The following is a 27726-nucleotide window of genomic DNA, read 5'->3' as shown; positions in this document are numbered from 1 at the left end:
TGCTACGTTACCCACTGAGGTGCTTGATTTGGTCTTGAAAGGGTAAGTCGAAATACTGCTATTATTTTATGACCCATTTACTTACTATTGTCGTTTTATGATGTGGGGGCCATCATGGTTATTGATACTGTGGTGTGTCCCTGCATAGTGCCACCGCCTTTACATGTTGGATGATCATGTTTAGGCACAAGCGGTAATCTTCTGTGAAGTGGGTATCTGCAAACGACCATCAAGACATGGTGGGCAAGGCATCATAGCCTGGGGATTGGAGAAGATTGGACGTCGTTGGATCCGGCGCTCTTGGTGCAGAGGATAAGGCTTTGAAGGATCCGTGGGTGGGAAAGAGGCCTGCATGTTGATTCCTTTCACTCTCCACATGGGGTTGGATGTGCCTGGGATGACATGCCGCGTCTTGTTTCTGGTTCTGTAGGGTATCCCTGTGAACAGGTTATGGTCACTGTGCATGGTATGTATTGAAGCACAAATGGATATGTCTTTTCAAGATGCTAATGTATGTCTCCCTTGACAATAGGCCTTGGGCCCTTTTGGGGCGATTGTTATGAGCAGCGGCTGCTGTCGCGGAGGACAGGAGTTCTCTTTTCTTTTTATTGGTGTCGTTACCGATCTGGATCTTGGGCATTTGGTGGCATACACAAGGGTTCTCCTTCCTTTTTATCGATGGTGCAATCGTATCGAGCCATCGCTGTGATGGCAACAAGGCGCAAGGGTTCTCTTTTCTTTTTACTGGTGCCATTATCAAGCTGAATACACTGGTCGTCATGGTTACCAGTCTGAAGTTTTCTCTCGTTCCTTTTATTGGCATTGCTACATATCAAGAGGCTATCATCATGACTACAACGCAAAAGGTGTCTCTTTTCGAGAATACTGGATCGGTGCTATTGCCAAGTTGAACACATTTATCGCCATGGCTACAACGCAATGACATTGCATTGCATGCATCTTATTCGCGCTATTACCTATTTGGACACATTCATTGTCATGGCGACAGAGCAAAGGAGTTGCTTTTCAACCTACTGGCATCGCTACCAATTTCAACGCATTGATCACCAAGGCGACAAGGCACAAGGAATTGTTTTTCATTTTATTGGCGGGACACATTTATCGCCATGGCTACAGAGGAGACAAGACCTTTTCCCTTCTATTGGCGGCGTTACCTATTAGGTCATTTATTAACGTTGTTCAAGGCACAGAGGGGTCACTCTCTTCAATCCACTTGGTAGTGTCATTGAATTTGGGCATTTATTGGCATGGCAACAAGGCACAAGGGCTTCATTTTCTTTATTCCATGAGGCGATTCGTTGCGATGCAGCTATTATCTTTGATCCACGTGCATACGATCCTGCGTGTTTCAGTAGTTGGTGCTCCTCTCTGTGATACGATACATGGCTATGGCATCAAGATGCGGCTCACCACGCGCTCGTTTTATTGGCATTATGGTGGCATCAGCAACACGATGAGGAGTTGGCCTATTGTACTCTATATCCGACAAAGAATGACATGGATGGCAACGCAATGGCATTGAGCAAGGCATTGGCTTTGATCACGTCACCATTGTTATGGCTACAATTGCGAAGATTCATACCTATGGCATCAAGATGGATTATCACAAGGGACGTTCGGACACTGGTGGCATTTATCACTTGGAATTGGCAACAAACAACTATGACGATGGCTTTATGGCCCATGGGGGAACCAAGGCACAACTGCAGGCGTCTCTTTATGTTGACATGGCATCCCATTGGCGGCATGTGCATCAAAATCGTCTTTCGAGGTGGCTTTCCTGTTACAATTTGGCATCATCAAGTTCTTCCAATTCAATGGCATGAGGGGCGGATTACTATTGGCATTTGCAGAAGTGGCTATTGGCGGTGGTCACGATTCGCAGCACATGCATGGTAGCGGATGGCGAGGACATCTCATCTCGTGGTGGCTGGAGCATGCTATGGGTTGCTACGCTTTCAAAATGGGGGACGAATTGGAACCAATGCACATGCTACGGATTTGTATTGGATCTTTCATCATCTACACGCGATGTGATCAAGAAGGCTAAGAATTCATATACACATGAGTCATATGGCGTGGCAAGAGGATTCACAATATCAACCACGATTGTTATCATCATTCAAGTCTGGATCTTCTCGACAAAACCATATCAATCCAAAGATGCCTGGTGGTCTGTGGACCTTTTCCTATCATGGGAAGTTCATGCATGGTTATGGACGACATGGCAAAGCCCGAAATCGCCACATGGTCGACATTGCAACCAAAGTCAAGAACAAACCAACCAAGGATCGACCATTAAAAACGTATGTATATGATTCCAAAGCCCATCTATTACCATGACGCTTACCGTATCATTATATAGATGCAATCATTGAACGTCTGTACCATATCACAGCGGTTCTGGCGATCGACTCTGGATTTCCTATGCACAGCAATTGCACGATTCCACATATATATATCAAGACAATCAACCTATGGCTCTCTCTCTCTCTCTCTCTCTCTCTCTCGTACGCACATACACCTTCATCAATTATTTCAATCAAGCGCTCTATCAAATACAAACACAAAGATCAAAGCAAGTATCATTAGGTGAATTGGGATATATACAAGGTCAATGTATTAACAATGGTGTTATAGAACAAACATGCCGAGAAACAAACGTCAATGGCATCAAGACCAGTCTGGAGGATATGTATCGCTTTGTCGTTCAGGGTCACAGGGCACCGTGCGTTCACCGATTAAGAGTCGCCTGGCCGTTGGGTGCCGTGCTGAATCTGCTCAACAATCTCGACCATCACTCAAACAAGGATTGGCATTCAATATCATCAAAATCAAGAGAGCCTGAAAAAAAGAAGTACGTATATGATTGGCTTTATGAAGGATGAAAAGTGTGTTCTCATTTTGCGGTAATAGAAACAAAAAAGAACAAAAAAACAGAAAAAAGAAGAAACGTGGGACTTGCAAGAACTGTGCTAGGAGAACTTGGATCATGTTGGAATCGGTGTTTGACCACAAACGGCCTTACGTTGGCGCAAGTGAAAGGATACTGAAAACCATACACGCGCTCCCGATGATGATGGGTAAGTACATTCGAATCTTCCTTTTTATCCTGCCATTAGTAATACCATGTTCGTTAGGCTTATTTCTACATGCTTGAAAGCTGCCCGCAATGTCATCAAGATTGGGTCTATTTTCGGTGGCAAGCGCAATGAGGACAATGGAACGTTAAAGCCAAGATGAACACCGTTTTGCAAAGGAGGATACTCAAAGCGAACATATGGTGAATTGTGATTGCGAGAAGGGTCTGTAAGTGACATTGGTGCAGAATCTCATCGAACGTCATGCATACTAACACATGTGTGATACAGGGGTCTCATTGGATCTACAAATACCGGTAGAAGGAAGGAGGGACTATCCTTATGATACTTGAAGCTCTCGTCAACGTGACAGCACGGCACTATGCTTTGGGCTTTGTTGGTACGAGTCCTTGTAGGGTGGTGATATAGTGAAGAAAACGAGACACGAGGTCCCAGATAGAGCTATCGCTCGCAGCTGTCATTTTTAAACATGTATATTTAGCTAGTCATTTTCATACATGTCATGCTTAATTGAGAGCTAACATAATGACCATTTATGCAATAAAGCAATACAATCTCCTATACGCATATGCATCTCCAATCTCATCATTGATGTTCTTTGTACTAGCTACTTTATTAGACTCATTATTGCCATATAGCTCTTTCGCCTTCGAGACTCTCTACCTTGGGGATTGTTGATGCATAATTGGTACTCATTGGTTGCTAGCTTTATCTCTTTGTAACCACGATTAATAAAGGTTCCTAAATGATGATTAGGTTACAATTATTGGCATCCTCACCCTAAACTTATTATCGTTACAAGTATGCTGATCACTTTCATTCTCAAAACAACCCCATGATTCACCATCACTATCTTGAATGGGTGCGTATCCATATAGAATGCATACGATGGCCTATAGTGTACATAGCCGATGACCATGAAATTACCTATCTAGATCCTGAGACTTTCACACGTGGTGCTATTCGGTATGCTGATCACCTTTGGTTATATGAACAACCTACATTTGATTCAAACTTTTCGAATGGCAGGGCCTACTATAGTTTTTGCTAACCAGGGTATACCCCAGATTGATAAAATGCGAGATCCTATACATATAGGTGGGGTTCCCAATCTCGAACATGAAACTGGGTCAGATGATGCCCTGCACGATGCTGAGCATCGCCATTCAAAAAAATCCAATCTCTTCATTAGAAAATTTTGAAAGCGGGCATCGGCATGGAATAGAGGCAATACCCGGCTAGTGCCAATAAGAAGGGATATGGCCTAGCTGCCCGATATTGAGTGCCTCAACCACCAAAATTTCGCACATGCATCTTTGCGCTATGCTGGTCATTTTCGTTCCTATAATTCCCTCACGGTTCAGTATGACCATTTTGAATGCCATGGCATGCATGTACGATAGTCATAGGGTGGACGTCCCAATTCGAATGCCTTTTTCTTACGACCACCCACAGCATGAGGTGATGGTACCAGATGCATTTCTCTTGAAACCACTTTTGTGGCGGGGTCGAAAGACATCCTTTCTCATAACATCAATAATAGCATGATGACATTGAGTAAAGCACTTGTAATATCACTTATACAAGAAGAGGAGACTAATAGTCACGAGACTCAATAAGAGATTGATCCTTTATTCAAGTGGTGGTTGTTGAGCGTATTTATAGCTTTAAGGGTGATGGTGGTTGAAGAGGGTGTGTGTGTGTGTGTGCTTCCTAATGGAGTATACCGAGAAGGTGTGTGTGATACAACCATGCAACGGGTGCTACAGCGATGAAGCGTGTACGTATATAGCAATAGGTGACCAATGTGGATAAGGTTGGTGATGACAAGGTAAACCTTCATTCGGGTGATAGGGGAATTCCATCGTATGATAGAGAAAGCAGGTTGACAAACGTGAGAATGTGTACCAGGATACAACAGCACTAACCTGTTGTCGCAAAAACAAATGCAGCTTTCCATTATCAGGTATTTCGCTAACACCGATTGTTGCACACTGCCTCTTGACGATACTTATATGCCTTGGTAGTGGTTATAGGTTGGCTGTCTAGTGACTTTTCTTGGGTGTCACAGGTAGCACAATCATTGACTATACGATACGCCTCATTGTTTCATCTTAGGATGTATGTGGCGTCGTTGTTTTCGACAATAATGGTATGCTCCGCAAACAAGATGATGAGTTGCCACCATCAACAGATCGTCTGCCACTTCCTGGACCACCCATGACCAAAGTAGAAAACAAGCAAAGAAAAATGAGTCTCCTCGTGGTCCTCGTATAAAGTCGATTTTGTATTGGGCTAAGAGAAAAAAACAAAAAATCAGCAGACGCAACTATGAGGGTCATGGTGCTTTTACATCTGCAGATGGTTATGCAACGCAAGAAGAAGTGGAAAGAGCCATGAAGCATTTTTGGAATAAAGGTGAGGGATCCGATTTACGCAATATGGATGGTTTGATTCGCCCTTCACGAAATCCTCATGATTGTCAGGACCCGCGTCACCATTTCTCTTGATTGCTTCTATCACGAAGTCTCGTTGCGTGGTGGATTGTAAACCATATGCATAGGCTGTCAAAGAGATTTTCGATGTCGATGTATCGAACCGATGCTGGTAGGCGAAGAGTCTTTCTAATTGTGTCCTTTGACTCAGTGTCAATTGCTTTTCCACTGCCAAAGGCGTACACTGCGAGTTGTCTTGCTCTTTCAAGGATGTTGGTCATTGGAGGCATTAATCGTGATTGTAGTCTGCAGCTGCTGTGGCTAGTCTCCAGATCGCCGTTCCAGTAGTAGGCACCAAAAACTGGTCCGTGAGAGAACGTTTATTCAAGAAAGATGAAGACCACCTGTCAATAAAGGGATTTGAACAAGAGAAACATACCTTAATGAATCGGTGGTTTTGAATGAATTTGATCAATGAGCATTGTCCCAAAGGGCAAACTGTGGCTTCGGCCCTGTAAATGGTTTATTAGCATCTTAGTATTATGTTTGTATGACCTATGGTTCGAATCCCCGCTTTCTCCGCTTTGAAATTTGCTCTTGTTCCTCTTTGTCACTCCTTGTAAGGTCATAGGACCTGAATGCTATACTTCACAAATGTGTCATTCATGTGGCACTAAATAAATACCGTTTACAAACCAAAGGGCAAACTTATGCATCATGATCCATTGCATTGCGAAGTTTTGCCATCCTCCAGCACAGTAGATGAACCATATTATGCAGCACACATGATTTTGATTTTTTTGGAACAGCTACGTATCATCTTCCTTCAGGATTCAGTTTTATTGAAAAAAATCAAAATCACTTCTTCTGAACTAATCCTTTATTTGAAGATCAAGAGTACTTGCTTTTTGAAGTGTGATCATTGTGTATAAGGAAGGCAACCTTTGAGGAAAAATGACCACTCAAACATTGTCCTTGAATGCAGCACTTGACTCTCATAAGGAGCCACGTGATTTTAACCTGCAAAAAGCCGTCCCCGTAATTGAACATCAAATGTCTAATATGAACCACCAGATAGCAAGCCGTTTTGAAGCACAGCATCAATCAGTTGTCAATGGCGGTCGAGAAGCACACAAAGACACCAGGTCATTCAATAGGTGTAGGCAAATCATTGGGGCCATACCAAGCTATGCTAGGAGGAACGGAAGTGAAAATAATATCTTGCAAGTGGTACGCATGTTGGGGCAAAAGTGGTTGAACGCACGCCTCTCTATTTCAGATTTGGTAAAAAAGGATGTGATAGCTACATTTTTCCAATGAACACATATAGTCACCAGTGTTAGTTCTTGTAATGCATGCAGCCTCCCTTGGCTCATCTTGCGGATACGTTCTCGATCTTGTGAGCTTAAGTGCCGTGGGTATCTCAAGCTGGATAAGTATAATACCATGCTTGATAAACCTCATACATATTCAAGTCCTCCCCAATCCTTATATACTCTCAGCCGTTTTCTTGATGCGTCCTCTTGATGTTCATCTTCATGGATAGCATACATTGGTAGATACTCATCCACAATGACTTCTTCAGCTGCTGTAGCATCGCTCACATCCAAAGGCATGCTTGACATGGCATCTGCAACGACATTCAACCTTCCTGGCATATAGCGGATCTCGAAGTCGTACATGGATAGTGTAACCATCCATCGTGCCACACGAGCAGAGGTGTTCTCCTTGATATCCGGCAAGAAAGACAATGCCTTATGATCAGTGATCACCTCGAATTCGCGACCCAACAAATACAAACGAAAGAAGTTCACAAAGTAAACAATAGCCATAAACTCTCTCTCATAGGTAGAGCATCTTCGTTGAGCATCGTTCAGGCTTCGACTGCCAAAGTAGATGGGCAAATATACTTGTGTGCTATCCATAGCTTCTTCACCTCGCTGCGTGGGTACAGCACCTAATCCCACATCCGAGGCTTCGGTGAACAAATAGAACTTGCGTGTGAAATCCGGATGTTGTAATATGGGCTTGATCGACATCAACCTCTTGCATTCATCGAAACTCGCCTGCTGATCTTCTCCCCATACATAGTCAATACCCTTTCTTCGTAATCGATTCAATGGCTCCAACAAAGTAGAAAAGTGAGGTATAAAACGTCGATAGTATGGTACCGAACCAATGAAACGGGACAACTCTTCCTTATCTTGAGGTATTGGCCCATTTAATGATCTTGGATACCTTCGTATCAAGCATTTCAAATCCTTCCCTGAGCACTTGGTAGCCCAGTACCTTCAACTCCGAGAAGCCAAATTTACACTTGCATTTTGAAAATGAGAGGTTGACATGGCTGGCCATCTTGAATACCTCATCCAAATGTTGCAAATCTTCATCAAACGTCTTGCTGTACACCACTACGTCGTCGATATTCACCATGAGATACACATTAATTGGATCCTTGAAAAAATCATCCATCAGGCTTTGCCATGCGCCCGGACTTCCTTTCAATCCCATGGCCAAACGCTTCCAACGCCATTCAGAGTATCCTCCACAGTTTACTACAAAGCCCGTCAAGTCCCTTGATTCCTCATGGAATGGTAACTGCCAAAAGCCTTTCATCGCGTCCATAATAGAAAAGTAGTTTGCACCTCCCAAACGTGTAAACAGCTCATGGATGTTTGGAATAGGGTAACCAGAATCCACTGTAGCCGAGTTGATGGGCTTATAATTGAAAACAAGTCGATATGGGTCCTTTTCACTGGCCTTGAGTGGAGGAGCTGAACAATGGTGATCCACCTTGGCCCCATTAACATCATGGTCGGACTTCTCAATAACCTCTTGACCATGCGGCAAATATCCGCCTTAACAGATAACGTTCACACAGGCTGGCTTGTACCTTGTTTCTTGCTGCGCAACCTCGGTTCCTTCTTCAAGGGCCTAACCTTGAACTTTGATTTTGAAGCTCTCTTCTGAAATGCGCACAATAAAAGATGATGAGAAAAAAAGATGAGAGAATACAGTGAGACTCGATAAAAGTGGAATGATTTATTTCAAATAATTGAGTGCGCTTATTTATAGCTTTGATGGATGATGGCGTAAGGGATTGATATTTGGGTTGTTGTTGATGTGGCTTCCTGCTTCAGGATGTGGATGAGTTGGCATACGCAGTGATGATGGGACCCGTGTGTAGGTGGCACAAATGGTTGATTTGTGTAAGTCATGCGTGTAGTGGCGTAGGAGCTCTCTCTATGATAAAGTCAAGTCCACATTCATTATTTGTTACCTCTTACTCTCATAGGTGTGCCATCTCCTTATTGTGTGTGTGAACTACTCGGATGTGTGGATCCTGTACCCGAACATAAAGTGACCTTCAATAAGGTATAGATCAACCGTTGTATGATAAAGAGTGAACGGTGGTATCGGTTCACGACATCTTCTCAACGTCTGATGGGATGAGAAGGGCACCAGCATCCCATGGACCATTACATCTTTCTATAAATCCAAGCTCTTCAAGCTGTGACAAATATCCCTTTCAACCACTCATTGGCCTCGCGTGGGAATGTATATGGAGCAACCTTCTTGGGACGTGCATCATCCTTCAGCGCCATTCGATAAGGTTCCACCTTGAGCTCTCCAACCTTTGTCAGCTTGCTTGCAAAACGATCTTCATGCTTATTGACAATGGTCATGATCTGCTTTTGTTGTGCTTGCGTAAAATCTTTGCATACGTCCACTTCTTGTATAGAGAATACGTTATCCACCTCGGCAGCTTCGTTCATATCCAAAGTATGCAACACATGCCAATAACTTGTTTGATGACCTTGAAAGGTGCCACAAGACAATGCAGCAAGCGTTTACTGGATACAAGCAGCAAGTAATGTATACAATAGAATCACGCTACATAAAACAAGCCTTGATGTCTTAGCCTTCCTTTTTCTTATCCTCTCGTCGTTGTGTCCTGTACATACATTTTTCTGATTAAACCCCTGTTTTCCTTTGGCTTCGTGCCCCTCGTTGGTCAATCAGAGAAAAGTGCGAAAGAGAGTCTCTTGTTTATTCTTTGATCGTGTGAGATTTATAAGGATTTTCATGCTACTAGCCTAACTAACCATGACGACTATTATGCATGCTTTTATCTTTATGGTGAATGTCAAGTTGGTTACTCTTTATGTGCGTGAATGGATGGCATGTTTTGTGTAACGGCAAAGTTCTCCTTGTTTATCCGATCCATTCGTGCGGGGTAAAGCCACTGCTATAATTATGCAGCACCTTTGTCCACTCCAATTCACCTCTTGGGTTATTCCCGTTTCCTTGTCGACACCCGTAAACACGGATTTCCTTATGTCATGCCGAATTAACCTTTGAAATCCCGACAGCACTTCACACTAAAAAGTCTTCAAGGTCGCGCTCTTTATTGCTACCAGGCCTACACAGGCAGCCAAACACAACTTTTTTCTCTTCCTTTACATATTGGATGTGATGATATATAAGCAAAACATGCGTTCTCATAATAAAACCCTCAAATGGGCATCCCTCTTATACCGAACTGCAACATAAACAAAAGCTACATGGCTATAATTTAGCAGTTACACGCACCTTTCATTATAAGCATTAACATACAACCTTAACAAAATAAATGCAAGATGGAGTGTACATAGCGTGTTTTGCCGACTTGTGTAAATAGCGGACAGCGTATCATCCTAATCTCATCATTTGTTTGTGTCATGCATTACACCATCCCGATTTGGCTCACACAAACAAAGTACGTACATGTTTTGCTTTTGTCGAAGGCTGTACCTACATGGCTGGACTTTGTCAAAGGATGTACGTACCATATTTGAACTCAAACCAACATGGTACGTACATGGAGGGTTTTTGTCAAAGGATGTACGTACATGGTTTGCTTTTGTTCAAGGATGTACCTACATGGTTGTATTCTGTGGAACGATGTACGTACTTGGTTTGTTTTTGTGGAAGGATGTACGTACATTGTTTGCTTTTACATCCCTGCACAGCAATGCCAACAACCTTTGCAACGATCCTTCCCATCCATACACACACGTGTTCCCCTCCATCATCAACATCCCCATCCCCGTCATCATCATCCCTCATACCACCATCAAGTTACCAAGCATCCACTTCCATGTCCCAATCCCAGAGCCTTTTTCAAAAGAAGATTGCGAAAGACAACACCAACTAGGAGCTTTATGACCGACTCGAAGAATGGATCGAACACTACAACAATAATTGATCTATCCCAGGCAATGCGCGACTTCAACGCCAATGATGGATATAGTAGCTGACAATAACCCTCTCCCTTGTCGTTGTCTTTGCTGTACTCGTGTGCTGTAATTGCATTGTATTGGCTATGTTGAAAAGTATCCTTAATCATCACCTATGTATGTCAAGAAACGGTAGAAAAGGTACCTCCATTGTGATTGGATATCGTATGAACCGCAAGATAAGAGAGTATCTCTGCTATACGTTAGCTCGTTTCGGCTCCCAAGGGAACGAAGCATGAGGTGGGTTGTTGCAGTCAATAATAAAGTTGGGCTGACTGGAAAAAGTGATAACGTTACCTGCACGCATGCCAAATAGTCTTTTGGAACCAGCAATGTCGAACCAATTGACAAGAATACTTTGTAAACGTTGTTTGTGTCCATTTGCAAGGTGCTCACTAGATTGTAGAGCGATTCAGGTTATCGGCCAAGAAGCAATGAGGAGAGCACAGAAAAGAGGTGTCCATAAAAAAGCGCGACTTAGAACTTTTTCAGCGTGAAGGCTGTCCGGATTTCAAAGGTTAATTCGGCATGACATAAGGAAATCCCCGTAAACACCACTCCGCACCCTTTTACAGCTAAGCGTTTATGAAGGATACGCAACAACAGCAACGGCAACCGATCCATTGAATGACCAACCTCCCATTGTCTTCATGTCGCTTGCACTCATCGGCTGCTTACTGTTACTGGCTCTTGTTCTTACGCTGACACAAAGACTTTGATGCTTGGATCAACCCACTATACCCTATTGAGCCATGCAAGAAACCAAGCAACCAATATCAGCAACGGACCCTGTTACCTCTTGTTGGAACAAACGCTCAAGCCCTTTATTGCTTATCGTTTCGTGTGGTGTTCGTTATGAACCTTTTTACATCATTGGACATGCGTAAACGTTTGATTCATACACGGCTACATGATGTTATGGACCTACTGCCAAAAGGATGATGATGACGATGATGATGGCAGCATCCTACCATGAAGAGAATATCTACCCACGCTATAAGAAGTCTGGCAAACGTGAAGATGGACATGCTAAAAATGCCGTTGTGGATGAGGGTAAGAATGGATGAAAGCGAAGATGATAAGGAACAGGGTAACTGATGATGATGTAGAATCACTCATGGATGACGTGGATCAAGACTTTCATGCTGTGCGACTTTTATGAAGGATATAGGCTCGTTTCTTATTGACGTTGCTCACACGATTCGAGAGATTGCATGTATTTTACGATATAAAGGATATGCCGATGTTTATTGGATAAGGGTAATGGATTACGCATGTAGTGTATGTTTGGATTGTGACGATAAGGAAAAAATGAAGGCCCGTATTGGAATCGAGATTCTAAAGCAAGCACCATGCAAGAGTGTTCCTTGGAGTGATCGCTTGGTTTCAATAGAGATAAAGTGGTTGCCAATGACACAATTGCCAAGGATAAGGAGATGGATCCATGGTAATACAATACTGCTAAGCAACACCAGGCTGTGTCACCTTTCACCTTGCACTGCTGGATGGAAATTGCTTGTGCCCGTTTCTCAGTCTATGACCAACCATTTTCACCCACTTGTACACGAGCTTGATGTCGCCTATCAACAAGGTCAACATGAGCATGTTATTCGTCAATCCACTCTCGCAATGGACAAGGCCGACCTTCAGATGTCAATGTTGGACATTCGAGCACGATCCTGGTGCGCATGTGCAAAGGTTGAGAACGCTTTAGAGGATACACGTCGTATGCAACAACTCGCTCCTTTATCACGTCGTGGATACTATCGTCAAGGAAAGATCTATGCACAGTATGGTTATCATTCAAAGGCGTTGGCGATATACAAGAGAGCAGGGACCTTGGCAGCAGCAGATGATGATGGCTTACATGATGAGATCGACCATGCTATGAACGAATCGACTCGGCAACTGGAACAGAAGATTGACATGATCAACAAGCTACCAATGGATATTGTATTACGCATCGCTCCCATGTTGATTGGAGAAGGCAGTGGAGGAGACCAGAGCTATCATGCGTATTTGGATGTATCAATGGCATGGCGTGAACGTCTTTCGCAATCAGGCACACTTTCCTATGTCATTGATGCATGGTCTAAAGACGATCTTTATCGGATATCTTCATCGGCTCAGACAAAAACATTATCAAAAGGGCACGATCAAGCGATTCAGTTTTCCCAGCATGTCACATCACTCGCAATAAGCACCAATAAAGAGCCATTTTATGTATTTTTGGAGCGTGGACGGTTTTCTTCAATCAAACGATTGAGCATTTCAAGTAAGTCGCTACTTTTCAAACGTGGATGAGAAATGCTTGACTAATGTGATGGATGATTTATAGGTCGTTCATCTTGTTGCAATTTAGAAAGAGCGTATTGCGGATTACAAAAGTTGAACAGCACGCTGAGACATTTGGAGATTGTGAATGCAACGTTATGGAGAGAGGATACGAATGGGACAATGGCACTGGCACAGATACTTCACGCTTGCACAAAGTTGACATCATTGAAGATCGCCAAAGTGATACTGGATCGTGGCCAACTGCCATTTTACCCGACATTGAGACAACTAGAGCTGGATTCTCACGAGAGGCTTGACGACAAGGGTGTCGAAAGGATTCTCCGGTCATTTCCTTCTCTACAACGCCTCACTATTCAGAACGTACAGGATTGCAAAGTACTATCATGGATCGATCAATATTGCATTGGGCTGCAGCATCTTGAATTCAACAGAATGCTTGTTAAAAAGCGATACCCATCAGGAATACGAGATACTAAAAGTGGATTACGTTCCTTGTACATCACTGCCAATAATACGGAGGTTGCTATGGATGATGTCATTGGCCTTGTGAATCGACATTGTACAACGCTTGAACACCTTGCTATCGATCTACCACATGAAATCAAAGCGCTCGATCCACGTTCTTTTGACAAAGCTGAGCGCGTTGCATTTCCCCAACTCAGGCATGTCACATTTACCATAAGGGATCCTAAGCACTGGGAAGCACAGGAGCTATCTGTACATTTGTTTTGCCGGTTCTTTGGAAATATACTTTGCAATGCTCCCAAGGTAGAGACTTTGCTTGTACTCGGTGCTGCTATCGACAAGCACGTGATACGTTCCTCTTTGCAACACCTCCATCATCTGCATACATTGGATATCCGGAACATTGACTTTGGCGGTGTGTCCGAAAGTGTACTTGCTGATCGAGAAGATATGTTACGGCAGGCCTTTGAAGAGCATGCATATCAGTCGAGACTCAAAACATTGAACATTGCAACCGATCATGCCAACATTTCATTACTGGAATCCATTTCACGGTTTAAAGATCTCAAAAGGCTGTCGATAGCACATGTTGACGGATCTTTGGGTGACGATCATACGCAATTCCTTCGTAACCTGGCTGAGACATTAGAGGGATTAAAGCTCAAGGCGCGTACTATTACGGATGCCATTGTCTATCAATTGCCTCGGTTTAAACGCCTCCAGCATCTCGATATATATACGTGGGGTGAGGGTCCTTCAGCTACTGCTTTACGCTGCTTGAGTGCATGTCTTCAGTTGAAAACCCTTAGACTTTGTCATGCAGAGGATAGTGATGTAGTTAGATGTATTCAAATGGCTATACCCAATCTTCAATATAAGCCCCATCCTAATTAAATAAAAGTGTGACATTACAAGCAATCCAAGCTGGATTATGTTTTGTTCAATAAGCAACCATTTACGTAATGCAGCATGCATAGCAAATACACGTTTTAGATCACGCTATACTATTGGGCTGTAAAGAAGATCAACTTTATTGATAATCACTTTTATATACAACTGCTACTAAAACTTGTAACGGGGGTAAGTGAGTTGGGAAGATAACAGCAAAGGGGATGATGCATTTTTGTGTATCCGGAGATTTTTAGGTTAAAGGGGGTTTCTTGCCTCAGCGGCATAAACCTCCACCTTTGCCTTGTACACTTTGTTCTACGCGTTTACATCTCTGAACAACCAATCCATTGAACAACCAACAACGATGTATTCGTCCACTCCTCATTGGCAATTCTGTGCTCGACATTGGAATCGTTGCTCTGTTACAGGTATTCATGGTAGACTTCATTGCTACGTTGGTACGTTGCGATAACGCCGTTCCCGACACAGGCTATTGGTCTCGTCTCAGCTCTCCAGGTACACGCTTACCACGAGAACAGGTGCTGCTGCAGTTACCGTTACTGAATCAAGCATATGTCTTTTTTGAGAAAGGATAAGAGCGCTTTCAGAAACCACAGCAACGCGTTATTGGTTGCCATATCCATGCGGTTGACAAGGATACAAGCAACTTCCACATGGCGTGAATGATATATTCCCACAACAAAGTATGATGATGGAACCAGACTGTGTGCAAGGGATGGGATGTTGACAAAGGTAATTCATGGGTGGAGAAGATGTGTGATAGTGCACAAGGTTACTGACAAGAAATGACGTATTCATGTTATCAGGCACAAGGCGGGTCATCAGTCGCATTTGTCACTCCTTCAAGCAGCTGGTGCTTGTTTCCAGGATTAGATACACGACATTGGCACAAGGAGGATATGTATGATATGGGGAATGCATGAGCCGCTGGATCACATACAAAGTAAGCACCTGGATTCGACTATGTATATTGGTAGCGGATAATAACACATCATTTTTCCACTAGCCTACATTTACCGTATACATACCTTGTGTTTCCACTACGACCGCATGTCAAGGACTTTCGATGTGGGATGTGTATTTTCATCAACACGTATGGGCATTGGAACGTTTTATTACAGCAATCCTGTTTCTGCAATACGACACTACACGGCACCGGTGGATACGGCACCACAAAATGTCGCTGCTTGTGAAGGATGATATGAAATGGATATCAATCAACCAAAGACTACGTGCAAAAGGTGCTTGCCCTGGTTCATTCGATCGACGTCGGATCCAACATTGGCCGCGTTACTAGTGATTTGCACCCCCTTCAGAAGCTGATGATCCCATATACAATACTTATTGCAACAATGATCCATGAAATAGACACAACAACTGGGTGATGATATTGGACAATCATTGGATACTGGCCTTTATTGTATGATTGGTGTTTTGTAAAGGTTATTGGATGGCGAGCGGCTTATACGCGTATATGATGATTGGTGGTTGAGTTGGATGGCATACAACAAGGTCTCTGGGTCATACATGGAAGGCCGTAAAAAGGGACATTGGTGCTGCACAAGTGCAAATGCAATGACATGTTCTTGTTGATAATCGTTGCAGGTAATTACATAAACCATACAAGGGAAAGAGGTACACTTTACTGATTATGTATACAAAATGGGCTTTATTTCATATTCACTCTCCAAGCATCAAAAAGGTATCACGTGGATTGGTATCAGTAAGGCTGCCTTTATGAGAGAGGCGGTGTCTATTTACGCGTCGGCATGATCGAGCTTTCTCCCTCCCTGCTACCTCCACACCCACCTTTCAACAACGACCTGACCAACTGCTGCAAGCTGTACGATCAACTCATTGTCTCTGTCAGACACAAGAATGTCAACAGCACCATTACCCAATCTCCCATCGAGTTGCAGCAATGCGTGGATCGTCAAGCTGGACTTCTCTATGACAAAACTATGGCGTTGGCAGCGTATACGTAGTTCCACAAGGCCTTAGAAGCATGAGCATCACGGGGATAAGGATACATTTATCTTCAATATGGACATCAAAGAAGACGCCGTACGCGTAATTGGATATTGGTCTCAAGGTTGCAGCTAATACATCGACCATCAACGACTGCAATCAGCTCGACAAGTTATCACTAGACGACTCTTGTTTGCTATCAACTCAATCAACAACCACCCTTCGACATTGTATCATCCTTTTTCATTCCACATCATACGGTCACTCCATCCATTGGTGCCTTTTTTTATTCATATGTATGCAAGACCTGGCATGAACAACCTTTGTAACCACCACACTATGCTTTGATAAGGATACTGGTATGTCATCATGAGCACTTTTGAAATGATCGCTGCATGTCCATCTTACATCCACCATCTTAGTTACTCTCAACTTGAAGGATTTCCATTCATGTTCGTTGCTCCTACAATGGCCGATTGTTTACGACTATTTAAAGTGTCCTGTAAGTAATGGTATGAGGCAATTGGCAAGTTTGAGTATTCATAAAAGGCTCATTGCATAGCGATATCTTTGAAGGACGTTTGGATGCTATCGGATCTATTTTATTGTGTGGGTCAAACCTTGGAAGATGTGGATGTGGGGATCCTGAAGCTGGAAACAAACGAGTGGATCCCGCCATGGATGCTATGGCATATGATTGAAACTTGGTGTCGCTGCGATCTTATTGGCTTGCAATGGATGAAAGCTCCCCAAAGGTCCGGATATTGATGATCATCAACACGTCACGATTGCTTGGATATGAAAAGGATCGCTATCTCGATTACCCTCTTTGAAACCTCTGGTGGTAGCATGTTGCAAGCATTCAAAAGCTGTATTGCATTATTTCGACAAGCTCCAGAACAACAAGGAACGCACCTCCAATTCTATCGAGAGCTACCATGTGACCTTTTTCATGAACCAATGTGTGATCAACACCCTACAAGGAATCCTTACCTACCATGTAAACTCCCAAAGGCGATATGACTATGGCATTCCTACTCACTACAAGGATGCTCGCAAAAACCAATTGAGGTATGTGGTTCGAATGATACTTGACATGAGGGATGGATGATGACCAACACTGGTATTGTGTTCCATAGGCCATTGCAAAACGAGTTCAATTCAAAGATGATGATGGTCCACCAGAGACCGAAGAGGTGTTGCTTGTGGAGGAACCGGAACAGGGTAGGTTGATCAATGCATAAAGACAAATCAAAAACAGGTTTATTAATCTGTTATTATGTACAGCCTCCTCCTCTCGTTCTGAAAAGCCTGTGCCAATTCATGGTATGTGTGGAAAATCAACATGCACTTGATATAGAGATTACTTACCTTGTATTATGTAGCTTCATCTTCTAGCAAGACTCCAAGCAAGCAACGAATGTCGACTCGGGGTATGTGTGGAAAGCCAATATGCACTTGATGTAAAGAATACTCACCTGCTAAATGTTCTTCGAAAAGATGCCGCTTGTTCCAGGCAAGATGAACGAGAGATAAGGCGCAAGAGAAGGGAGAAGGCATAAGAGGAATTCTCGCGAGCATACAGGAGAAAAGCAGAAGAGCGTGCCTCCAAAAGACCTTGACGTCAAGCTGATTCAGTAATGGTAAGTAATTGACTACATTATAGTGACGAGCATACATTGATTTTCCCTTTTTGGTTTAGTGGATGCGGCACTGCTCAAACAAGTTCCTGCCATTCAATCACAAACAAACAGCTCTACCTGATGGGATCGTGTTTCGTTCACCAACATCCCTCTTGATTCCCAAGCTATACCAGCACATCCATATGCGTCGAGTTTTTGGCATGTGTTGTGATGCCAGCAATCAATTGCTGAGCCGATGATCAATTCCGAGACACTTAGCAAAGAACCCAAAGGCAGCATTGTTCCACGACCTTTGGAGAGGAGCCAACGATGATTTTAAGGACTTCAATGTGCAACCAGCACGCCATACGACCATTACTATCGAGCCTATCTTGCAGCACTTTCATACCTTGGGCAACAACTCCAACATGAGCGTTGCGGATCGCACTACCAAACTCTGTTGGCTTTTGGGCATTTGTGATTTCATGCGTCCTGCCGACATTGAACATGTTGACCTGGATCAATTTACCTTTCATGATCCCACCAAGAATGCCACCTTGCAAGTTTATGGACCCAAAGAACGACGCCATGGACATCGAATTACACGTACCGTTGTTCTCAATCCACATCCTGTGCACAATGTTTGGAAACTTCTAGAGGGGCTGTTTGGAACGACTATGAACAAGGCAAGCAGTGAGATCCACAAGTTGCATTGAGTTGGTTCATAAGGTGGCTGAAGAACGAGGATCCTATGAAGCAACTTCCACTGGAACGTGCAGTACTGTTCTTGGTTGGCAAGGTTGATGGTGGAGCCAGCATGCAATTGATCCTTAAGAGTCCCACCATCAAAGTAACAGGATTCATGACGATATCCGACACCAATCTTCATATGTCTTATTGTGTTAGAAGGATCATGTGGAGGTGCACGAGCTGACGGATGGAAACCGACAGTGGGATGAGACTCCTTTATGGCCAACACAAAGCTGGTGATGTACATGCTGGATGATTACAAGCTGTTTAATAAAGCATGGAGAAGGCAAAACAAAGGTAAAGGAAGAGTACAAGCAATGGCGCAAGAACCAGACAAGGCAAGTATAAAGGAGAGTAAAATTCAAAGGATCAAAGAGCTAACACGCATTTTTTGCCAATAGTCGGAAGATGGTGATAAAGAACTACCTAGGAGGACTAGCTCAAACCTGACACATGAATCTTCCCACCGACGCCATCCCTTTCCTTTTTATTGTATTCAATTCTTCATTAGCTGTATTCTCTCAATAAAGCGGAGATTTAGATCACAGCATTCATAGATGCTTCGACTCACATGGCAAACCTGTTTTTGATCCGGATTCTATATTTCATGGTGGAATAGCCATGTATCAGCAACGATGGTGGATTTTTCCTACAGCATCAAGTATCTCTCAATGTCAATGGTACCCGATCCAATTACCATTTTATCCCATTGTGCCATCAACCCATCATTTTTGGCCACAAGGAGCTTCCCATTCTATTCTATGTACAATCCATACCAATTTCCTATGGCACAGCACCAAGCATATAGGGTGCCTGGGTATGGGATACCATAGCTATTGAAATGAATAAACCGGGCGAGGATCAGCAGCGAGGCCTATATCTGAATACCCTGCCGTGTGAGTCGAGGTGTCCAAATCAGAAGTCATCTATCTAAAACTACATGCTGAATGGTCTACTGCTGCAAATAAAGATACAAAGGATGTCTCAAAAGACAAAAGCTCAAAGAGAAATACAATCGAGAAAGAACACAAAAGAGAGAGAGAAAGCACAAATGTGGTAGAGAACTAGGATACAGCTAAAGGAATACAACATAAAAGTATAAACATTCTAACTATCAAAAAAGGCACATACACATACTCACATAGCTGCTCAAAAGTATCAGGAACCTCACTAAGGATTCTTTGTTCGCTACATGGGATATTTATATGATTGTTGATAAGGTTTGTATGGGAGAGAGGAGGTGGCACTTGTACTTTGTGTCATATTGGTTATGCCAGGGTGGGTTCTTGGGAGCGGGTCTCTTCATGCCGAGCTGTGTAGTCACGTGTCCTTCATCGTCCTTCATCACACCATTTCGCATGTATTACTTTTCAGGTAAGGGCATGCACGAGGACCCAGTTGCGTTTTTAGAAGAGTTCCATAAGCATGCCAGCGCAAGGAATTGTCTTATAAATGACCTCAAGTATTAGTTAATCAACCACCACTTGAAAGGAGAAGCGCTGGATTGGTTTAGAAAACTAGATAAGGAACTTAAGTACAACAATGGCCTCAAATCAATCTTTCTTCCAGAAATTTTATACCAGTTCCTTAAGGAAGATAGGCCTTGCATACAAAAAATAGGATTATCAACCACCTATTCCTTCATATTCCTCGCCAATGCCCTTCACAATACATATTCCTAATTTACTATCGTATTGCGTGTCACTTCAGCTACACGCTGGTACCATTTTTTCATTCCAAAGCAGTCACTTTCTCAACTACCATATATGGCAGGTGGGGGCTTTCTCATGCGCCGACCCAGCGGTTAAAATTGATACGTGTGATACGCCAGATGTGGTAGAAATACAATGTAAAGAAAGGAAAGGGGGATTCTTATAGCTCGGTAGTCCTTTGACAGATGTATACAATAAAAAGAATAATAATGCGTTCCTGTACCGTTCTGACAGCGTCGTTCTGATACCAGGCAACCACAAAATTAGAGAAAGAAAAAAACGATCCTGATAAAAAGTTTATTTTGATGTCCCTTTTACCGGCAAGGGATCAGCCACAGAAAGGTTTCACATTCATGCAAAAACATTGGCCATGTGTAAGGGAGGTGAAGGGAGCTGCTGATGGGCTGCAAGCTACCACTTCACTCCGACCAATGAATCCGCCAACTACTTCTACTTGAAATTGCTCCACAATGAGCCTCCATATCGACGTCTCGTCTTCATCACCATCATCCTTGATCACTCCGCTACGTCTTGATACTCATTTCATGCCATTTCAACAACCTTCCAAACCAGGCAGGCCACCAACTTATATACCACCACGGGCCGTATCAAAATAACTGTCTCCCAATCCTCTATGGTCCAGTGGTCAGGATCCCTGTCTTTCACACAGGTGGCCCGGGTTCGATTCCCGGTGGGGGAAATTTTGCATTTTTTGAGTCAATTTGCTATCACAACTGTCGTCTTTCTTTTTGGATCCACACAGGATAATAGACGACTTCCACGAAGGAGATAATGACCACGAAGGATAGATAGACCACACAGGAATAAGACCACGAAGGAATAAGACCACACAGGAATAGAACCACGAAGGAGAATAGTGCCACACAGGCAAATAGACAATAAAGTAAAGAGAACGTAAGATGATGTTTTATTCTATGAGATCGTCCACTATTTATAATTGTTGGATGGGGCTAAGTATATCAAGATGGCTAAGTAATATGGATGTGGCGAAGTAATGATGGAGGGCGCAGCATAAAGAAGATAAGATGATAAAGATGTATAAAAAGATAATACCGATCAAGAAGATCCGGTATGTTGCTGCGACAAGTATATTGTGGGAGGGCTAAGCATGATGGTGTGGCGAAGTAAAGATGTTGGGCGCAGCATGAAAGTAATGAGATGATGGCTTTGTACAAAAGAATAATGCCGATCAAGAAGATCCAAGATGTTGCTGCGACACAACGTACTTTTTGCATTAAGTACCTTTGAAAGAGCTCCTTGCGACGAATCTTTTGATACCAATCTTGTGGGGAAGCAACAACAGCTTGACGATCGACAGCGGCTCCATTGCAACGTTCGGCATTTCTTGCACGGCCTGTACATCTCCAGACGCTCATCTCTCTTCTTGTGTCAAAGGAAAGGTGTACTTGCTCAGTTGCATAAGAATCAGCTTCTCCGCCTCTCTCACCTGATCTCTTTTCGACGCCATTGACACACGTCTTGTCACCTCGCCATTTCGACATTGCGAACGATTACGCAGCGTCCAATATATATATACGTTTCCATTTCAGTAGCACCAACTTTATTTTACGCACATGACACCTCCAAATCTCGGTATCATCTTCCGAGCCAAGATCGATACAGCCATTTTCCCATGTCGCCTTTGCGATCCTGAAGAGGACGAGATTAAGTTTTACTACACAAGCCGTGCTCTCGCTCAACACAGCACCAAGGTCCACAAACAGCCAACAACCGTGATCTTTGAATGCTATGATTGTGATACGACCTTTAAGTCTCGATCAGCTTTAATGTCACATTCATGCATCAAAGAATTTCTCACCGATGACCAAGCACGTGTACCGCCTCTCGTGGATTCAGCGCCAAGTGGAACACCGATCATCGACTTTGCAGTGATCTCTAGCACGAAGTCCTTTGTTTGTCCTCGTTGTGCAACCGCTCGCTTCACAGACCTCACTCACCTTCAAGAACATCATCTCAAACACCACTATCAACACTTGCGTCCTGTTTGGAGTTGTCCAAGGCAATGTGGTTATAGAGACATCGAAAAGCGTACAATAACAGAGCATCTAAAGTACGCATGTAATGCTGATGAGGAACCAGAAAATGAGTTTGCACAAGAGTTCTGCTTTGGCTGTGATCGGCTCCTACCCTCAAACGACATGGTGACACATAGACGCACACACCCTGGCCTTGTGGATGCACTAGCAACGAATTCTTGGAAGTTGCCATTTGCTGGTCGTGAGCTTGATGTTTTGAAGGATATCGTTGGTGTTGTTGGATGGGATGTTAATGATGTGAAGCAACAATTACGACAGCGTCATGTTTGGAAGCATAACAACATCATTCATACTGCAGTCTCCAACTTACGCACTCGTCAGACTCAAGCTGCCACCACACATCCTGTCAACATTGCATCACCTACATCATCACCAGACACCACGCCATATGCAACACCACGCTTAGCACCATTTCGGGATTTGCAGCAACCTCCATCACCATCACAGCACATCATTGGCATTAAACGTACTATGGCGGATAGATCACCACAACCTGATCATCATGGGAGATCTCGTCGCAATTTTAATGCCAACAGTAGCAGCAGCTCATCAACATCTCAATCCACTCGGCCATCAACCAACACTCGCTCACAACAAAGACGCCATAGAATATCTCGAGATGATGAAGATAGCCACATTACACCACCACCAATTATCTCGGCTGATACAGCTTCACAATCTCTCGACTTTTTGCGTTCTTTGGATTTGCATCCATCATCAGGTCGAATTTCACCATTAACGCTTGACAATGATAATCATGATGCATCACCTGATGAGCCTGGGGATAATGACAATGGTAATGATGAGCATGTGCAAGTAGCAACAAATGATGGGGAGGATACTGGAGCGCCAGCATTGGATATCAGCAACGACAGCACCACAGCAGCAGCAACAACAACGGCACACAGCAGCAACGACGATCGACAATTACAGCATTCGACTATAGCAGCACATCCAGCACGTGATCATGACAACGACAACAATAGTGTGGATTCATGGCTTCTTTCAGATCGCCCTGTGGCATCATTGGCAAATGAACGAGCTGCAGCAATCAATGAGCAGGTTACTCGTGAATGGGATCAACTTTTTGAGGATCCTCTTTCACCAGAGCAACCAGTCAACGATGGTGCATCATTATCTCTCTCATCACCACCACGTCGACAACGCTCAACCTCGTTTGATGCCACATTTGAACAAGCGATCTCGGATTACAACATCCAACATTCATCATCACCCACACGCTCACATCGCCGCACACGCTCTGTTTCACCTTCTCGCAACTCGCCATCACCATCCTTGGATGTCACACACACACAATCACCACCACCAATTGATGCGAGTAATACGGCAATGGAAGTTGATGAGCCAATTGTGCCATGGCGACCAACACATCAACCTCGTGAATACACGCCTATTACAACATTGATGCATTCACGACAATCACGACGCTATCTACGTGTGCCACTATTTAACAACAAGCACCAGCGACTATGTTTTGAAGCAGCTATCAATGAGCTTGTGGAACGGCATCTTGTTGTTGAGGGTGATGACCACACTATTGTGACACAAAAGAACAACGACTTTCACGACGCACTGTACACGTTGATTGCCGAGTTCACTAGGCCACGACCACGTGTTGACAATCAAGGTCGAATTGAATGGAATGGATTGCAGCATATGGATGATGAAGCTGAAATCACCGATCGATTAAACAACAACAGCAATCTTTCAGCCCATGATCGTAGACGTCTACTTCGCCGTCGCACCGCTATTAGAGAAGGAAGAGATGCCACATCCCTGTTTCATCGCTATCGCCATCGTTCAAAGTTGACGTTTGACTCTCTCGTCAACCCAAGTGAACGAACAACATGCACCATCCCTGCCAACCGATTGTACACGCACTTTGATAATAGCTATGGTGCTAGATCAGTTACATCGGATGCAATACCCACACCACGCCCTGATTTCCATCCAACTTGCTCACTTGGGGATTTCACAGACGATGATGTGGATGAAGTCATCAAAAGGTTCAACAAATCATCATCACCTGGCTTCGATGGTATTCCATATAAGATCTGGTGCATGTTTGGTGGGCTGCGTCGTTGGCTTAAAGCCATTTATCAACGTTGTTACTCGTTGGCATGGATACCGGAACATTGGCGTATGTCACGCACCATTCTTATTTTCAAAAAAGGTGACATGCAGGATCCTGGCAATTGGCGTCCGATCGCGTTACAGAATTCGACCAGCAAACTATATTCAGCTGTTCTCGACAGGATGTTACGTCGCACATTAACAAATCGCATCCCTCACAACCAAAAAGGATTCATGCCAACGCCTGGATGCATTGAACACGACTTTTACATCCATGCAGCAATACGCAAAAGTCGACGTAGAAACCTGCTACTATACATTTGCTCGTACGACCTTCGTGATGCTTTTGGAAGTGTCACTCATGATCGGATTCGCCATGCGCTGGTATATGCTGGATTGGATGATTCATCAATACAACGTGTGATGAGCATGTACAACAATGTGAGCTGCTTTGTGGGCACTGATGCTGGATCCACTGATATCATTCAACTACATCGTGGCACCAAACAAGGCGACCCAGCATCACCATTCATCTTCACTCTATGCATGCTGGAACTGAGTCATCGCCTCAACAACGCTCAGCCTACAACACAGCAAGCTTACCACAATCATTTGCTACTTGCCGATGACCTCACCATTTTATCACACGATCCAGAACATTTTCGACGTCTTCATCGCATAGTCACTGGATTTATGGATACACATGACTTGAAGATCAATGCAAACAAGACATGTTTTTCGGCAACCATCGCGCACAGTAATCAACAAAGGCGCACGGATGAGCGTATTGAGCTACGTTACCATGGCACGCGGATACCACGCATTGATTTGAAGGATTCATGGAAATATCTTGGCAACAGTGTGGGTCAACAAAGGAATGCGATTTGGGCTGACTTTCATCGTTTACATGCACACATCAAAAGACAGCTCAACATCATCGCCAATTCCGGTTTACGTATCTTTCAAAAGCATCATGCTATCAAGACTTTCATCCTGCCGCAGCTCGAATATTATATACGTTTGAATGGCCTTGGACCATGGCAAGCAAACCGATTGGGGCGCACCATACGTACATCCATCCGCAAATACCTTCAGCTACCATCATCGACCAGCTTAGCTGTGTATCATTTACCTATTGACAATGGTGGTCTTGGGTTCTATGAACCTCTTGATTGGGCTAGCAGCACACAAGTTGTCCATATTCTTGGTTTGCTCAATTCATCAGATCCTGCTGTTCAATTTATGATCCGTGAAGAAATTGGTACACTTTTGCAACAACGCTATCATCGTCCAGAAGATGGCTCGACATTGGATTTTCCGCCTACCGCTGAAGGATGCACCGATCAACACATTTTGCAATATCTTCATGGTAAATACGAGCATCTTAAAAAGAAGCGGTACAAGGACACAGCGGATCCATCAGCAAACATGCCACGTTGCCTACAACATGTTGGATGTGAAGTCATTCTTGAGGAGGATTTGGATGGTGCCACGACATTCAGCTTGCGAAGAGATGATAATGCAAACAATGGGTCCAACACTCGGCGTCGTATCACTGCCATCGGAAGACTCAAGCGTATTTGTCAACAAAAGCTTCTCGCAAAATGGCAAAGTCAATCATTGCAAGGCCAAGCTGCTAGCACCTTGCAGCACTATCTCAGCAACAGATGGATTCGTAATGATTCATTGCATGCAGCTGCGTATCGTTTTGCCATCAAGAGTCGCTTCGATATGCTGCCTACCAATGCAAACAAGGCTCGATGGGGTTTATCCAATGATTCGAACTGCACACATTGCCATCAACGTGAAGACATCCACCATGTTCTCTGCTTTTGTACATCACAACAATCCAAAGTCCTACAATCGGAACGCCACAATCAAATACTCAATCGACTTGTAAAAGCTGCTCGCTATAATCACCCCACTGCCCAAATCTCGGTCAATGAATCACCACCACTTATCAACAGCGATCGACAACGACCCGATTTGGTAGTGCTTGATGAGGAACGGCGTACAGTTTTTATCACCGATGTCACCGTCACCGCCCAATCCACCTCAAACAACAATCAAGCAACTTCTGGTACCTGCATTGATCACGCACGCCAAAGGAAGGTGAATCGTTATGGTGATATTAAGAGGCAATATGAGGAGATGGGCTACACCGTGGATTTGACAGCTTTTGTTATTGGAGATGTGGGTGGCACGGATTCAGAAAATGTTCGACAGCTCAACTATCTTATTCGTCGACGAGGTCATGCTCAACGTGTACATGGATGGATCATTTGTGACGTACATATATCGATTCGGTCATCGCTTATGGATCAAACGCTGTGGACATACACATGGTTGGGATACATCATCAACGCGCCATAATGCAAGAGAAAGATCAACATCACGTGCACCATCCACCACTTCACCACCACGCAACACTCGCCAACACAACAATAGCGATCATCGCTCACATCGCAACATTCGCAGATCTCATGCACCAACTACCGGCAGCAACAGCGTTCCACTTTCTCGTCAACGACATTCAACACAACCACCACCAGCAACAAGCGCCAATACTGTTCCGATCAACAATCTTCGCCGCCGAGGTCGCACAATGCACTGACCACCTACTTTATCCACAATACAACAACACTTTACATCCATCTTGTATCACAATGCTCTTTCAAATATCCCCTGACACGCTCGATCCTTTACATTACAGCGCCACCGTCATCATCTTGTTTATTATCCAGTCATCGCCAGATGTTAGGATGTCATCCATAGGCTACACTACCAGTAATGTCCAGAACATTTTCTTTTTCTCCCCTTGCGAGTTTTTTCTTTTCTCACAACATGCCTTATATTGGATATCAATTACCCCCAAATCAAAATAAATATTATATGGTTCGATTCCCGGTGGGGGAATTTTTGCATTTTTTGAGTCAATTTGCTATGTCGTTTTGCGGGTTGTGGCCTTGCTATACCAAGCACTAAGCAATA

The 27726-nt window shown here is 43.7% G+C and overlaps 5 protein-coding genes and 1 non-coding gene across 6 annotated transcripts; 5 read left to right on the top strand and 1 right to left on the bottom strand.

The window, feature by feature from the left end:
• Nucleotides 1-1577: 1577 nt before the first annotated feature.
• O0I10_011991 (uncharacterized protein) lies at nt 1578-1847 on the top strand (the record flags this gene model as incomplete). The annotated part of the gene is made up of 1 exon (XM_058491941.1): nt 1578-1847. One exon carries the CDS (start codon nt 1578-1580, stop codon nt 1845-1847), a length of 270 nt encoding a protein of 89 aa, XP_058337283.1.
• A 5170-nt stretch (nt 1848-7017) lies between these two features.
• O0I10_011990 (uncharacterized protein) lies at nt 7018-9333 on the bottom strand (the record flags this gene model as incomplete). Its single annotated transcript, XM_058491940.1, has 3 exons — nt 7018-7823; nt 7873-8275; nt 9130-9333. 3 exons carry the CDS (start codon nt 9331-9333, stop codon nt 7018-7020), a joined length of 1413 nt encoding a protein of 470 aa, XP_058337282.1.
• A 3039-nt stretch (nt 9334-12372) lies between these two features.
• O0I10_011989 (uncharacterized protein) lies at nt 12373-14493 on the top strand (the record flags this gene model as incomplete). Its single annotated transcript, XM_058491939.1, has 2 exons — nt 12373-13111; nt 13175-14493. 2 exons carry the CDS (start codon nt 12373-12375, stop codon nt 14491-14493), a joined length of 2058 nt encoding a protein of 685 aa, XP_058337281.1.
• Nucleotides 14494-17431: 2938 nt separating this feature from the next.
• On the top strand, nt 17432-18817 carry O0I10_011988 (uncharacterized protein; the record flags this gene model as incomplete). Its single annotated transcript, XM_058491938.1, has 5 exons — nt 17432-17557; nt 17619-17703; nt 17767-17805; nt 17865-17912; nt 18381-18817. 5 exons carry the CDS (start codon nt 17432-17434, stop codon nt 18815-18817), a joined length of 735 nt encoding a protein of 244 aa, XP_058337280.1.
• A 2374-nt stretch (nt 18818-21191) lies between these two features.
• O0I10_011987 lies at nt 21192-21263 on the top strand. The gene has a single exon. It is a non-coding gene; the product is annotated as a tRNA-Glu (tRNA).
• An 895-nt stretch (nt 21264-22158) lies between these two features.
• On the top strand, nt 22159-27349 carry O0I10_011986 (uncharacterized protein; the record flags this gene model as incomplete). The annotated part of the gene is made up of 2 exons (XM_058491937.1): nt 22159-27065; nt 27121-27349. 2 exons carry the CDS (start codon nt 22159-22161, stop codon nt 27347-27349), a joined length of 5136 nt encoding a protein of 1711 aa, XP_058337279.1.
• Nucleotides 27350-27726: the final 377 nt, after the last annotated feature.

Source organism: Lichtheimia ornata (genome assembly GCF_029851405.1).
Source record: "Lichtheimia ornata isolate CBS 291.66 chromosome Unknown scaffold00107, whole genome shotgun sequence".
Classification (NCBI taxonomy): domain Eukaryota; kingdom Fungi; phylum Mucoromycota; class Mucoromycetes; order Mucorales; family Lichtheimiaceae; genus Lichtheimia; species Lichtheimia ornata.
Note: the sequence above shows the minus strand (reverse complement) of the source record. Positions and strands in the feature narration are given on the sequence as shown.